The following is a 16,630-nucleotide window of genomic DNA, read 5'->3' as shown; positions in this document are numbered from 1 at the left end:
CCTAGTTAGGCTTTCACTCCCACTGTGCAGGGAAGATAATGAACGATCCACATACGGCTAATCAATCATAAAACATTCCTAGGCAAGGAATACCTCAAAGGTAACACATACTACTCAAGAAGAAGATACTCCAAAAGAAAGAACACTCAATCTAATACCAACAACATACCTATACCAAGAATAGATCAAATCACCAAAATCATAAGATAAAGTCAATAAAAGATATCCACCTCAAGTCAAGAACCACATGTCAAAAGTACATCATCCATGAATCACCAATCACCATCAATGGAAGTAAATAACCACAATAAACACATCCAACAATAAGTACACCACCAGAGATACAAACAAAATCTACAAAGGAGACTTGGGCTACATTCTAGGGAGTGTCATCACATGGTCAAACTACTTGAGTTACCCTAGATTGGTCTCTCAATAGACCCCGAACCCTCAAGTGTTGAGTTACCTTAGACTGGTTACTCTGAACCCCGAACCCTCAACGTAACACACGCAGAACCAGAAAACCCTCTCAAGAAGACAAGGCAAACCAGTCATGCTATCATCCCATTCCCATCCTTAGTCTATAACAACACTCAAGGCATGGGCGGGGTAGTATCTCTGACTTATCTTTTTTAGTGTGTTTCACCAAAATATTAATTACTAAATTATCACTTATTACATAACTTACAACAGGTTACCCTGGCACTAACCTCTTTGGGTCCCAAACCCCTACTACAAGCTGCTCCCAAAGGCATGTACCTAGACAACCTCTCATAAGCACATAAAACATAGTTGTCTCCCATACCACAACACCCATCACAATCGAACTTGGTTCCTTAACAGGCAACCTGAAAATAAGAACCCAAGTAAACATAAATGCACCACATACTCATAAATGAAATAGTCAATATAAATCACAAAACTCATCATAATATCCAGAATGGAGAACATCATAAGAAATCAAGAAAGTAAACCTCTGGTGTACGCCCTAGTTGGCCGATCTAAACAACTCACAGGAAAACCATAATGAAATAACTATAACCATAAAGTTAAAAAAAACATCGCAGAATAAATACCACAATATCCCTTAAATCAAACACATAGAGAATAAAGGATTTCAATCAAGAGGTTAAATTCATTATTTCCTAATGTATAATTTATTCATGAAAATGTGGTCATAACCTAATGCAAAACACATTTTCTAAAAAGTTATTTTGCCTTCACAAGTAACATCTCAATACAAGGTGCTAGTTATTACAAGTTACCAACAAAATCGCTTAATAAATGCTAATAATAAAATATTTATATTTTAATTCCAACACTTATTAAACTAATAAACATATATATAAATTTAAATTTTATCTCCAATATAAATTTTAATTTATAAACAAACCTATTTTAAATAATTTAATTTTGAATCTCAAATATTTATCTAAATTATTAATGACATAATATGAATTATTAAGTATTAAATGATATTATATTACTAAACTCTAAGTAACAACTTAAACACATTCCTAATTTAACTAAATTAATCAATTTTAAAAGCAAACATTTCTTTAAAATGAAATATTTCCACTTCCCGCTCCACCTCATACTCACGTCAGAATAGGAAGTTTTAAAAAGAAAAAAACAAACCAACAAATCAAAGATTGCCTTTTTTTTAATGTATGACCATCCCACCCTTAGTGGGCACGCTTTTCGGCATTCAAAGTGGGACTTGAACTTGAGCTAGTTTAGCATTTATAATCTCTAAAAAATATAAAGTTAACTATCTCCACCAATTAAGGGAAAGGTATGTGTTCCCTAATAACCAACAAACTATTCTTGCATTTTAAAAAAATCACAAAATATTAGAAGACGTTACTAAGATATATTTTCCATAAATAGAAATGGAGCTATTGGGACACATGAATGACTTGAAAGAGCAAGCTGAAGCAAAAATATTAATTACAGAGACTAGTCTTAAATTGTGAGGTGATGGACATGGAAAACAAGTATAGCCCAAAATATAGATAGCCCATAAAGGATGTACAATTCTCACAAAATACCATGCATGGGATCCAAGCATTGGTTCAGTTTGGTTTTGAGTTACGTTTTTCGTATTTGGTGCTGCATGTTTATACATATATGTGCGCATCTTTTATTTATTATTTTCTTTTCTACAGGTACAAGCCTAGTAATTTTCTAGCAGGTGTAGATTTCTTTATTATTATTTTAGAGTTGTACAATGAATATGTACAAAAATATAGATATGTGTATTTAAATAAATGATGCATCCAAGATGTAATTTAAACCTGTGTAATTCTCATTCAAACCCTAAATGATCTACGTTTTCTTGTACAACTTTCTTCTGAGAATAAATAAGAATCAAATTCCATTCATACAGATCTGAGAATAAACAGAATGACAAATAGGATTCAAGCACCCAATCAAACATGAAGCAAACAGATCTTTTCCAATGACATTCAATCTTGGGTTTTCAAACCCTACCTCACACAGATGCTGACAATCTGGTAGACAGGTGAAATTCCTATTGCGACAAAAATCCTTCAAGCCACCAAAATTCCCTTCTTTTCCAAACCCCAAAGTTGCTCTCCAAAACCTATGTCAAATAATGACTCGAAAAGACTCTAATAGAGAACCCTAATTACCTTTTAGGGTTTCTATCTCCACCAGCTCAAAAATTATAATTACTTTATTTAATTATTTCCTTCATCAACAATTAGTCCACTTTTTAATTAAAATATTCATTTATTATTATTTATTTATTTCTCAACTTCAATATTTAAAGTAAATTCATAATTTTATTATTATTATTTATTATTTATTTAATAAAGATAACTTAAGTGCATTATTTAAATGCCACTAATTTTAAATCTTTATAATTAAATAATAATGCTACACCATAATTAAAGTTTAATATCTAATATTTGATTTTCATAGTTTTCTAAAATTAGGACTTAAATTAAATGTTTAAATTTAACTAAAAATCCATTTAATTCCAAAAAAATCAGATCATCCTATTTTAACATTTTTCCAATTTTAAATTAAATATTATTTGATAAATTAATATCAACTATCAATCCAAGAATCATAAATAACTAGTCTATCAGGCAATTCACCAAGTCAAACCTCAAGAAATGCATAAGGAAAATCAACTCAAACAAGAATCAAACCTCATATGCACAAAAAACTCATGGATTTTGAAAAGAGTAGACAATTTGTTACGAGTCCTCCTTGCAGGACAAGTATTTAGTCCATGGCTAGGAGTAGACCTAGTCATTATCTTCCCATTCTCACCATTTGAGTATTTGTAGTAGGGCACACTCATCCTGGCAATTTAGGGAAGTCGATGCACAGTGCCTGCATCCTGCATACAAGACAAGCATGTATGTGTACATGATATATCTAAACTAACAGGCAATGGCAAGGAGTGGTACATCGTGTAGATCCCGACTAGTAGGTGACTACGACTCCCTCTCTTAACCACATCAAACACGTCAGAAAAAAATATAAAACAGACATGCTCACCATACACATGCAAGTATGGGGCAAGTATTATAATAAATCACTAGCCAACATCTCGAATGCTCAGATATAATAATGTATCAGACCAAATAACATTATCATGAATGAAATCACAATTACAACTAGGAACCATTAGAACACCATTAATGCACGAGAAATCATAATCATTAAACTATACATGAAATGAAGTCAATTAAGCAATTATTACCAATATATCCATAAATCCAAGTTATGAAACAATACCATCTAACTGTAAAATAAATATCTCTACACGAAACAAGCCTACAAGAGTTTGGCATTCATAATAAAAAAGCAAAATACGGGTGGGCATTACAACTCAAGCAGACGTCAATGGGAGGTTAGTTCATATGTTTTAATTTTTATATATTTTACAATTTACTTATTTCATTGAATATAAGTTTTTTTAATCAGAATTGTGTACTCAATGTTTATTTCACTTTGTACTTCTAGGTTGTCTAAAGATGTTTCTAGGACTAGAGATGTGGTAGAAAACCAAAGATCACAATGGAAACAATTGGGATGCACCATACATTCAGATGGATGGACGGATGGAAGGAAATGTACCATCAACTTTTTGGTTTCTTCCAAGGATCAAGTGGTCTTTATGAAATCCTTGGAAGCCTTGAACAAGGTAAAGATGATTGAAACTTTGGCTTTAATGTTAAATCAAGTTGCAGTGGAGATGCAGGTTAATAATGTGGTGCAAATCATAACTAACAATGCACCGCCATATGTGGTAGCGAGTATGATACTCCAAGATAAGTATAGCAGACTTTTTTGGTCTCCTTGTGCAACACATATCATTGACCTTCTTTTGGAGGACATAGGAAAATTGGATTGAGTTAGATCAATTTTGGAAAAAGATAACAAAATATATCTAGAATTACCCAGGGGCTTTTGCTTGATGAGAGACCCATGGGAAAGAGTTGGTTAGGCCTATAGTCACAAGGTTTTAAACAATTTTCTTAACGTTGCAATGTGTTATTACTTCTTTGACCTCTTTAAAGAAAATGTTTGTGTCAACCATGGCTAGACTCGAGGTATTCAAAAAAATTTGTGAGAGAGTTGCATACATCATTGCTAACAACCACTTTTTAATAGATACTACAAAAATTGTGAAGGTGACTTTTGAAACTTCAAAAGTTGAATATCTAATGTTTTTTATTCAAGATGAAGTCTTTCATTATTAATTTGTAACTCTACTCTCTAATGATTAATGATAATCTTTTTCTACTTCCCGATTGTTGGTGATAGAGCCCTTGGCTAGAATTCTCCACTTGGTATATGCGGTTCAAACCCCAGCTGGGTATCTTTATGAAACCATGGATAGGGCCGAAGAGGCTATCAAAAATCACTAGAAGGGGAGCAGCCTCAAATTTGACCCCATATGGGATATTATTGATAGGAGGTAGAACAATAAGCTCGACCAACCCATTCATGTAGAAAGGTACTTCCTCAATACTCATTTTCACTTTTCTCCATCCTACGGGGATCCTAATGGAGGTCATAAAGGGCCCACTAATTGCATTTAGAGGATAGTACCTAAGGGTCAGGTGAGAAACCTCATTGGAGCCAAGATAAAAGTGTACCAAAATCCAACAAGCAAGCTATTCTCATCCGACATGGCAAAGAGAGGAAGAAACACTCAAACCCTAGGTATAATGTTAGGATCTTTAGAGTCTTTCGCATGCATGATAAGTAGATAAAAATTGAGTTACTAAAATATGTTTTCATCTTACTTTCTAATTCTTTAATATTTATCTTGTAGATGCTCGGTGGTAAAACTGGAGTGAAAATGTCCCAAATCTACAAAAACTTGCACTTCGCATATTATGTCATCCTTGTAGCTCATCCAATTGTGGGCATAATTGGAGCTTATTTGAGGCCATTCACATGAAGAAGAGGAACAAGTAAGCACAAAAACGCCTCAATGACCTCCTCTTTGTGCAATATAACTATAAGTTGCACTTAAGAAAGTTCTGAGTAGGACCAGCTGGTCTACTTGATTTGGATGACATAGATCCTTACTATGATTGGACATCATAGGAGCAGCCTCCATTGTTCATAGAGGATGTGATCTACAATTTGGAGAGGTGTGTTATGGAGGAGGATTGGATGAAATTCATGAGGATGAGGAAAACAAGAGTGAGGATACAGATGATGAGTCATTGCCAGTATCAATGCCATCTACATCCAAGATGGGGGTCAAGTCACAGCCATAACCACAATAGACTTCTAGGGCTAGATGCCCTCCCCCTCTAGTAGTTTTTCCTAGAGTTGTTGGAAAGGTGAAGAGAAAGATGTAGACTATTTTGATATTGTACTTGAAACCTATATTTGCTTATAGTTTTACAAAGACAATTTGCCATTTTGAGTTTTCTTTAGAGTTTAGATTATCAGACTATGGCTATGAGCCATTAGCATTCTACATGAGGATGTGATTTTGTATCCTATTTGCATATATGTGTGTGTGTGTGTATACATATATATACATATAGCTATAACATATGTATATACATACATATATACATATATCTATAACATATATATATACATACATACATACATACATACATACATACATAGATCTAAATCAGCTTGTTTGATTTGTTTACTCACTAACACATTAGATGCATCTCCTTATTGAATTTTACAAAACAAATGCATTTGTAATTAAATTTAAGCAATTTCTTAAGTTCTTGATATTTTCCTGAGAACTTTCCAACAAATTTCTGCTATAAGCTGATATCTTTTTTTTTTTCCCTCAGCAATAAGTTGCCAATAGTGATATTTTAAACTATGAGATGAAGTATCAAATACTTGATTAGAATTTTACAATCATTTGACTAAAATGGTTTGTGTCATTGGATGATGGTATACTTGCAAATAAGTTATCTCATCCGCATGCTCCAGAGTCCATAGATACTGATGATCTTTTGATTTACATATAGAAAATTCCTTCTAGTTCAATGATTGAAACTTTTTGTTTTCTGCCATTTTATCAACCACACCATTCTATATTGTTGAGAGTGCATACAGAATAATGGCAATTTTCCCAGAGAATCAAAACAAACTGGGTTGTTTAGAAAAAAGCATATAGGAACAGAACATGATCAAAGAGTGGTTTTCAGGGCAGTTAAACACCAAAAAGTGTCTATACAGAAATCCATTTATGTTTCAATCTACCTTGCTTTCAATAACAAAAGAATAGTAAATACTTCAAGACTGTTGTAGCCTCGATCAACAAAATCCCCCTGTAAACATTCAAACAAACTAAGTTAATGCAAATGTGAATGACCAAGATGAAGCCAAAGCAACTCACAAAAACTACTCCTCTATTCCTGTTTTTCTTAGCATCCTAACAGTTTCATATAATGAGGATAACTTGCCATAAAAATATAGTTGGTTTCTGGCACATGGCCCCCTGTCTTGAAAAGCTTCATTAAATCATGGAACTGGCCATGGATATCTCCACAAACAGTCACTGGGCTATTCACAGGCTGTACATTCGATTCTTCCACAAGTATTTCTTTGACCTGAGTGATTTAAAATCATAAAGATCATATTGAGTTATTATATCCTGTAAAATAATTAGATATATTAAATATTTGCAAATGTCAAAAACATGTAACAGAATTGGAGCTCACATATTTGTTGTCAAGGACCAAGTGTACTGACAAAAGGCTTATCAATTTTTAAGAGTAAATTCACAAGATACAACGTCTCTGTTGAGAAACAAGCTATAGTTATTGTCTTATTTGTAGAATTGGTTTTAGCAAATTAAAAGAAATTGATTATATGTCTACATGGGCATAGCAGTTCCTGCCAGGCTACATAGGACATTACTGCAAGTAAACTTACAATCTTCACAACTTCAACAGTACTTATTTTGACACAGCAATGTATTTATATTAGGATGAAATCGGTTCAAGGTCGCAACATATTTGTATAGTAAAATATCAATAGTTAAAAGTTGTTTCAACTCAGATACTTCTGTGTTAGATGATTTCTTTAATCTGATATTTATGCAGTTGCCATAAGAAAAAATTATAGATAATATATCTTCAACTTGGATGATCGCTAAGTTAAATGATTTCTTTGGTCTGATATCTGTGAAGTTTCTATTAGACAAAAACTAGATAGTTGAATGATGCTTCAACTTGGATAATTATTAGGTTAAATGATTTCTATTAATATCACACCAGGAGTATCAAACAATATGTTGCTTAGTGAAATGGCCCCTGTAGCTCATAGCATTCCAGGTGGTCAGCTTGTATGGAGTGACTTTTTGGGCTGGAATGGTCTGGTTGTATTTGAAGAAGGGGAAAATTATGCATATGATCAAGGGACATTTCCCACATCCTATGAATTTCAAGATATCCTAAATACAATTGGGTATTTATTTTTCACTAAGCAATAAAAGTAAGTTTCCAAGAAGGTTGACTAAATGTAACCAGCCTAAACCATTCTCCATGGTTCATTTGAAACTAATCCTAACCCAACCTATAAACACAAAAAAATAGTGTCTGAAGTGCAGAGCAGATGAGAAGATTGAGTTACATGTTTGAGAAGGAAAAGGACAGATTCAAAGAAAACACCTATTACAGACGATGATTAGTAACATCAGAGGAAAACCTCCAACATGAAGACAGATATGATGATCTCTTCTTTTTTCTCATATTACAGATATTTCATCTCTTCCTTTTTTCCATACTTCAAAAGAGCTTCAAAGCTAAGAAATTCAAATACTAAAAACCTCTGTACCAATTTGCTCACAAAAGACTCCAGATGCCAGTCCAGTTTCTTCTAGGTTTTAGTTAGCAGTCCAGTCAAATATGGTTTGGGCCAGCAACAGGTTTTGGGCCCAAAATTCACTAGGATTCATCCATCAGAAAACCCCAAGATCCACGTCTACTTAGTTCTTCATTCAGGTAGATCCAGGTCCAAATCCTATCCAAAGAGCGCACCTTCTTTGAATGGCAGCCTTTTTGTTTCTACTTGTCGTTTTGGTTTTCTTTGTTTACATTTGCACTATAATATTTGTTTTTGTGATCAATTTGACAGAAAAAACATGTTAATAGCAGGACTTGGACAAGTAGCTCCATGACATTTAGGAAGCCCAAAATAATGTTTTAGGAAAGCCATCAATCCCTGAGGCTTCTTCAATTTGCTATTGTTGTTGCTTCTGCTATTTTATGTTTATCCTACTATTTCACTTCTTTTTTCTTTTTCTTTTTTAGTTTTGAAGATTTGTACAGCTGTTGGAGAGTTTTACAATTTATTTTGAACAGTAAGCTTTAGTGTATTACCATAACTCCTGGAGTTTCTTGACTAGGGAGTGGGATGTCAAGAGGACGGGTTTTGGAGATAAAGGGACTAAGGGCCTAAAGTTGGGGATGGCAGAAGCACAGATATATATATATATATAGTACTTGAAAAAATATTTGTGAAAAGATGTATAAGAACTACAATTTTAAATTTTCAAATGAAGCTTTGGCAAATTAATAAAATTACTAAATAGTAATACTAAATTTTGAAGTCAACATTCAACACTAACAATGTAACATTGAAGTTTGAACAATGCAAATGTCAAATTCAAAATTTGTATTATTTTAAAGATATAATGAATACAATCATGTTAAAATAAAAAAATGTAGAGAAGTGGGGCATACTCAAGATATAATGAGTACAATGATGTCAAAATAACAAAAAGTAGAGAAGTGGAACTTCTAATCATTCCCCAAACCCCTCCTCACTAGAACTGCAAGACTCTGCATGATCAAGCTCCACCAAACTAATACCAACCAACCCTACCTTGTTGTGTGGTTTTCACACCTTTGTGCCATTGCAAATGGGGACCCCCTCTTTTGCTTTAGCAAGCAGGAGTCATTGTCTTACGCGGCTTGAGTTGGCAATGTTTTCAAGTCTCCAAGTCCGAAGGCGAGTTTAAGCAATTTTGGTTTGTTGGGAGGTAATATTTGTCTGGAGTTTGTGTGAGGACATTGGTGTCCTTTTGTGATGTTTTCTTAGCCTAAGTCCAAGTGGGAGGATAGAGTTTTAGTCTATGTAAGAAAGGTTTACATGTTTGGGAAAGGGGAGAAGGATTGTGAGCAAAATTGTATTTGGTGGAAATCCTTAGGACTAAGGATTCCCACCAGCTACCGTTTCTTCCAAAATCTCAATATTTCCAACTGGGACAAGGTGATATGCAAACTTGGTTGTCAAGGATCCTTATTACAGTGGCAAAATTGTCAATGCAATGCTAAAACGATGAAACGAAGGAAAAATGGTAATTTTCTTAGGGATAACTATAGCAGTCATGTTCTGTGGAAATCCTTAGCACTAAGGATTTCCACCAATGGAGATCTTGAGAGTTTAGGATTTCCACCCTTCTCCTCATCTATTCAAATTGATGCAAGATCATGTTAAGGTGCACAAATTGAAAATTAGTGAAAGATTTTTGTGGAAATACTTAAAGTTTAGGATTTCCACTGGTGGAAATCCTTAACGCTAAGGATTTCAACCACATCAATCCTCCCAAACACAAAATTCCACCAACCTCTATGGCATTCAAATCTGACTATGACAGAGAGGCAACATTATGAGTAAAAATAAAACAATAAATCGCCACGGAATGTTGAAATGGGGTAAGTTTTTTGAAAAAATCATATCTAGTGGAAATCCTTACCACTAAGGATTTCCACCACATTAATCCTCTAAAGCCAAAATTTTCCCCTTTTATACTTCGCACCAAAATGAATTTCAAATAAGTGTTGGTAAAGGATATTGAGTCAAGATGAAATTGAGCAACAACAATGGAGGTTTGGAGGGTTTTAAGGAAAAGGTGGGCTAAACCATATTTTCATGGAAATCCTTAAAGTTTAGTATTTCCACTAGTGGAATTCCATAGCGTTAAGGATTTCCACCAGCCAACTCTTATCCTCTACAATCGCCAAAACTGCCCAGACATGAATTATTTTTGCAGCCCTGATTTTGGAGCAAATTCACACAATGGAAATCTTCTCAACTTAGGATTTCCACACAAGAACTTTTACTTCAAAGCCTCTGGAAACACTTGAGATATTGATCGTTTCAAGAAGATAGAAAGGATTAATCTTGAATAAGAGAAATTCATTTTGTTCATTATTAATGTAAATTTACTTTCAGATTTCTTTTGCAGATTTAATGAAGCTTTTTTTTCTTTTGCAGCATGAAAAATGGAAATGATGTCAAGGTTGGGCTTGAGACTTCAAGAAGAGAACAAAGTAGATGTTACAAGAAGATGGCTTGAGCCGAAGGGCTCAAGTGAGAAAAAAAAATCATGTTCAAGCTATCAACCCACAAAATGTTACATCCCAAATTTGACCTAATTTTAAATTTATTTATAGCCATTAGATTAAACAGATTTTCTTTCATAATCTTGTGAAGAAGGTAGTTAAATATATCCGTTGTATTCATTATGTTAATTATTTAATGAAGATAGTCGTTATCCATTATTTGTCATGTGATGTTTAGCAGTTGCTTGATTTTGGAATTATGGTTAATAGTTAAATTCTTTATCTATATTAAATGTTATTATAAAATTATCATGGAACTTGTTATTATTGTGAAAATATTGCACGGGTGATTGCAAGAGAAGATGTGGGGGGAAGCATTGCTAAACAAGATCAACAGAACAGGATACTAGCTTAGTCCAAATATCAGGTTGACAGATATGACCTTAAATTGCCTTGGTAAGGACCTAGCAACTTGATCTTCAGGATACAATTGATGGACCCACATGAGCTATTAAATAAATATTTTAAAACATAAATTAATTTAATTAAAAATAATACGTACCTCAAAGGTTTTTAATTGATCTTTCCACCACATCATTATAATTTATACCTATGTACATATACATAGATATAAGAATAAAGTGACACCATAATATTATTTTTTATAATAATATGATGCCACCTCATAATTATATCTACATGCAAGTAGATAAATACAAACTATAATTATTTTTTATTTATAACCTTCAAATCTTTTTCCACATTTATTCATTTTTTTTCTTGCTAAAAACTCAATGAACACTTGGCATATTTATTTGGTGTCCAAGAGCCAAGACTCTTCTTTTTATGTTACGGCTTCTTGGAAGCCAAAGAGACATATAACCTTCATATATCATGAGGTCGAGAGAGATGGAGGAGATATAACTCATCATCCGACTTCCTTCTCATCACCCGACTTTCTTTTCTATCACCCGATCTCCATTCTTTTTACCACCCGATACCTCTACATTATAAACATTGCCAATCTCTTTCACGTCCTACTTTGTATTATTTTTTCTTTGCTGAAGACGTGATTATAATTCAGACTGAGTTTGCACCTGGAGATCATTTCGAGGAAGAGCTGAATCATAAGCATCTAGCAAGACTCCAATCTTTTCCAAATTATACCAAGTTATGTGGTCAATCATATTCCAAGTATTGCTATAAATTTCATTATCAGTTGTTACTGCATTCCCATTACCATAGTAGTAAGCTGCAATTTATATTCATCATGCTTAATTATCATCGGTTTGACCTTCTTTGAGAAGGAGTTGTTTATGATAAATAAAAGCCAAGTATCCATGTCATGGAATCATAATTTATTTATGCCATTGATAGACAAAATCAAATGATAGTTTTTCTGCAAGTCTTTAAGATTGCATTCTTCTAATCACAGATTGTGATAAGCTAAAAACATATAATATTCATGAATCAGTTGAGAATCAACGGACAGAGCCGATTGCTCTAAGATCCGAGCACCTAGGACTCACCGGCTGTATAGCCATGGAAAAGGTGAAGAGGTGAGATGGAATCTGCAATGACATGGAAATAAAAGTCAAATATGATACAATAAATCTAAATTAAATTCATTTAATAGCTCATGCTCGTCCATATTATTGTTCCCCTGTTGTCAAATCGAGCAATGGTAATTGGGCCATTGAACCCATTAGAAAACCTTGGCAAAGGTCATTTGATGGCATGTTTTCCATCTATGATCACTTGATGTCAATAGAGCCAGTTATTCAGACAAGTCCGTCCATAACTGTGCTAATATTCTAAACACCAGAATGTTCAAGTGGCTGAACTAAAAGTATCCCAAGCTTGATCCCAGGGTAGGGAGAGTCTTTCTATTCAGTAGATTGTGTGGGGATAAATATGGACCGAGGTTGGAAGGTTAAGCCTATGTCAACGTTTCTCTTACCGAAAGCCAAGGCTTGCACAACCAACTAAAGACTCACCGGATATTTCTTGTATGTTCTTCTTTCTCATGTTAAGCATTTACTTTACTTATATGTATGGAAGGATGGTAAATCGTTATTTCAGTTATTACAATTGATCATTGTTATAGTTATTTCAGTTAATCGTTATTATAGTTATTATAGTTGATCATTGTTTTAGTTAATTTAGTTAATCGTTATTATAGTTATTACAGTTGATCACTGTTTCAGTTGATCATTGATATAGTTTTTTAGTTGAGCTTTGTTATTTTAGAATGAGTTTGACTCAAAATCATAGTTAAATCCTGATAGCAATATCACAATTTGACTTGCTGTGGAAATTATCTCATGCTTGTCAATTGATGAGCTTAAGGGGCTTTGTAATGAATGGTTCATAAGGCACAACACTTGGTGAAGGTTTTGCAAATGGGGTTGCAAGCAAGCTTTGGGTTTAACCATGGAGGAAACTCCATAGTTAAGCACGCTCAGGCTGGGGTAGTACTGGGATGGGTGACCCCCCGAGAAGTCCCGATGCTTCACCCATATGAGCATCACCTAGATCCAATGAGTGCTAAGTGTTCCATTTATTCTCATGAGAGATGGATTCATGTTGAATCACTACTCATGAAACATGGGTCAATGAGTTTGACTCAAAATAACACAGTTAAATCCTGATAACAATATCACAATTTGACTTGCTGTGGAAATTATCTCCTACTTATCAATTGATGAGCTTAAGGGGCTTTCCAATGAATGGTTCATAAGGCACAACACTTGGCGAATGTTTTGCAAATGGGGTTGCAAGCTTTGGGTTTAGCCATGGAGGAAACTCTGTAGTTAAGTGTGCTCAGGCTAGAGTAGTACTAGGATGGGTGACCTCCCAGGAAGTCTCAGTGTTTCACCCCTGTAAGCATCACCTAGATCCAATGAGTGCTAATTTCTCATGAGAGATGGATTCATGTTGAATCACTACTCATGAAACATGGGTCAGTGAGTTTGACTCAAAATCACACAGTTAAATCCTGATAGCAATATCATAATCGTTGGTAGTTAAAAGCAATTAATGTCCCATGAAAAGGAATTCAGTTTATTTTTTCAATAATTTGTTGAGGAAAACTCTTTCTAGATCACCTTTATTTTGTTATGAAAATCCGTTTGTTACATATGGTATCAGAGCACTGAGTTCAACATTGAACCTAGGGCACACTACTTTCCATAAAAACCTAAAAATTCTTAGAATAACTGTACAAGATGCAAATACGTCAAACACCTTGTAAGAAAGCACGACATCCCATCTTCTTGTACTTAATTAAAAACATGCCAAACTTCGACTACACTTGTTCCATGCCCTAAGACAATGAAACTCTGAAATAGGCTTTGCAACGAATGAAGGAGAGAGTCAAGTGGACTCCTACTAGTAAAGCAACATATAAAAACAAACTAATTTAAAACTAGAACGCTCATTAGGGCAACTCTCTTATGCACTTCCACAGATCTTGGATGGTGTGGGATATGTACAAATCCAAATCAGAACTAAAAGCTGAGAAGCAAATTTAGATTCCATAATGTAAACATCCTCAAAAGAAGAAATTTTGTAAATAAGGCTGCCACAAATGCAGCAATAGAGTATTAAAGTTAATTAAATAAATTGGTTTATTCGTGTGTTATATTCACTCGCAAACTCTTTAAATTTGTTGTAGACACACTTAAAAATATGTATACAATAAATTGACATAAAAAATTTGTAAATTTCTAGGTTAAACCAGTAAACAAACAAAATGCGCAGCGATGAGAACGTTGCAGGTCATGACATGGTCCATGAAAATAACACACAATCATCCACTGATTTATTACTTCAAATTTTGCAAGAAACGCAACTAAAGTTGGATTATATGAAGAAAAAAATGAATGAGATGGCATCCCAGATGGAGCAGAACCAAGAGGAAATGCAATCCTCAACTCCTCCCAGAACGGAGACAAAAGTCTTTGAACACAACAAGAAAACCTCACAAGCTTCACCCACTCAAACCAAAAGACAAAAGAAACAAGAGATAGTGAGTGATATGTCCACAAATATTAAGAAGATCAAACCACCCAAATTTGCTAGTTTTGAATCCAGAGAGAACGCAGAGGCCTGGTTAGCCGAAATAGAATAGTACTTTGAAATTAGGAACGTTTCAGAAACCTCAAAAGCAGTTTGGGGAATATAGCACTTTACTGGAGAAGCTACTACATGGTGGGGAAACACCAAGATTGAGCAAAACATTAAAACCAGTGAGATTACCTAGGAAAAATTTGTAACTATTTTTAGGAACCGTTCGTTACCCCAAAACTTTTATGACCAAAAGTTGTTAGATTTCCAAAACCTGAAGCAAGGAGATATGACTATACACAAGTACTAGGGGAAATTTACCCGATTACTTAAGTATGTACCACCATATCAACAAGATAGGAATCTGATAGTGAGGAAATTCATCATGGGTCTGAACAATAGAATAGGAAGAGCAGTTGGTGTTCTCACTCCTCGAACCATGGAAGAAGCTTTAGAGAAGGTTGTCCAACAAGAATATAAAACCAAGAGAGATGACTTCATCCAGGATAATAAAAGAAAAACAAACTAGAATACAGAAGGTACAGATACTTGATCTTAGAAGAAATAGTTTAAAGATTATAAATTTAGCAAACCAGAATTGAAAGGGAATGGAATCAAGGATTTTAAAAGTAATTTTAGTACAAGTAAGAATAATAAGAGCAATGAAAAGAAGGGCCCACCTTCAGGATGTTTCATTTGTGGAGATCATTATGCTAATAAATGCCTTGTCAAGACCAACACCAGTCAACCGCACGGACCACCCCTTCCACAACAGCAACATATTTATCAGCAAAGGATCCATGTAGCCCTTGACAATAGACAAGCAAAACAATAGATAGGCTTGATCGAAACTCCAGGTAAGATCTACAGGAAACCCATTTCTATTTTAATTGATACTGCAACTTCTGAATGTTTTATATCGCCAAAACTATTAAGTAGATTTCCAAAGAGATCTAGTTTTATGGCAAAACTATGGACAGTCAAGTATGCAAATCAGTCAAAGGCTAGTCTGTTTAAGGCTCGGGTTGATTTTCCAAATTTCTCCACTGAATTGAATTTGTATGTAGCACCTCTTGGATCTTACGATATTATTATAGGCATTAATTGCTCAGTGAGCATAAGGCCAAGGTTGATTATCTTGCTAAAACTGTTGATTGTTTGGATGACCAAGGCAAACCTGCAAGCATTATAGGGAGTAAACATGAAATTAAATCAAAATAGATATATGCCATGCAACTTAAGAAATGTGGAAGAAAAGGCTGCGAGATTTTTGCCAATAGAGTTGAAGATATGGGGGATCCTATAAACACCACATATGGAGATTACGTTTTTTAAGATGGGGAAATCAAAGAAAAATTAAAGGAATCTTTCGAAGAAAAATATCCCTACCTAAAGAATTATCAGGATGTGTTTCCCGAAGAACTTCCCAGTTTACCTCCATCTTGAGTCTCTGATTTTACCATAGATTTGTTACTAGGAGTAGAACCCATTTCTCGAGCACCTTATCGAATGACCACCACAAAATTAATGAAGTTGCAAATACAATTACAGAATATGTTAAACAAGAAACTGATTTGGTCTAGCGTTTCACCATGGGGAGCGCCAGTATTATTTGTTAGGAAGAAGGATGGAACTATGAGATTATGCATAGATTACAAAATGCTCAATAAGGTTACTATCAAGAACTGTTACCCACTTCCTAGAATTGATGACCTCTTTGATCAAATGAAAGG

At 34.2% G+C, this 16,630-nt stretch overlaps 1 protein-coding gene across 2 annotated transcripts in view; it reads right to left on the bottom strand.

The window, feature by feature from the left end:
• LOC149547734 (phytochrome-associated serine/threonine-protein phosphatase) overlaps positions 1–16,630 on the bottom strand; it is a 106,906-nt gene that overhangs the window by 52,064 nt on the left and 38,212 nt on the right. For both annotated transcript variants that reach the window (XM_089791802.1, XM_089791801.1), the window contains 2 exons: positions 6,942–7,088; positions 6,739–6,806 (listed from right to left, as the gene is read on the bottom strand). In XM_089791802.1, the coding sequence (XP_089647928.1) occupies positions 6,739–6,806; positions 6,942–6,995 (122 nt within the window). In that variant the 5' untranslated portion in view covers positions 6,996–7,088. The remainder of the gene's footprint in view (positions 1–6,738; positions 6,807–6,941; positions 7,089–16,630) is intronic.

The sequence above is a fragment of the Cupressus sempervirens genome, chromosome 7 (assembly GCF_028749045.1).
Source record: "Cupressus sempervirens isolate cs-2001-9-10 chromosome 7, ASM2874904v1, whole genome shotgun sequence".
NCBI lineage: Eukaryota > Viridiplantae > Streptophyta > Pinopsida > Cupressales > Cupressaceae > Cupressus > Cupressus sempervirens.
Note: the sequence above shows the minus strand (reverse complement) of the source record. Positions and strands in the feature narration are given on the sequence as shown.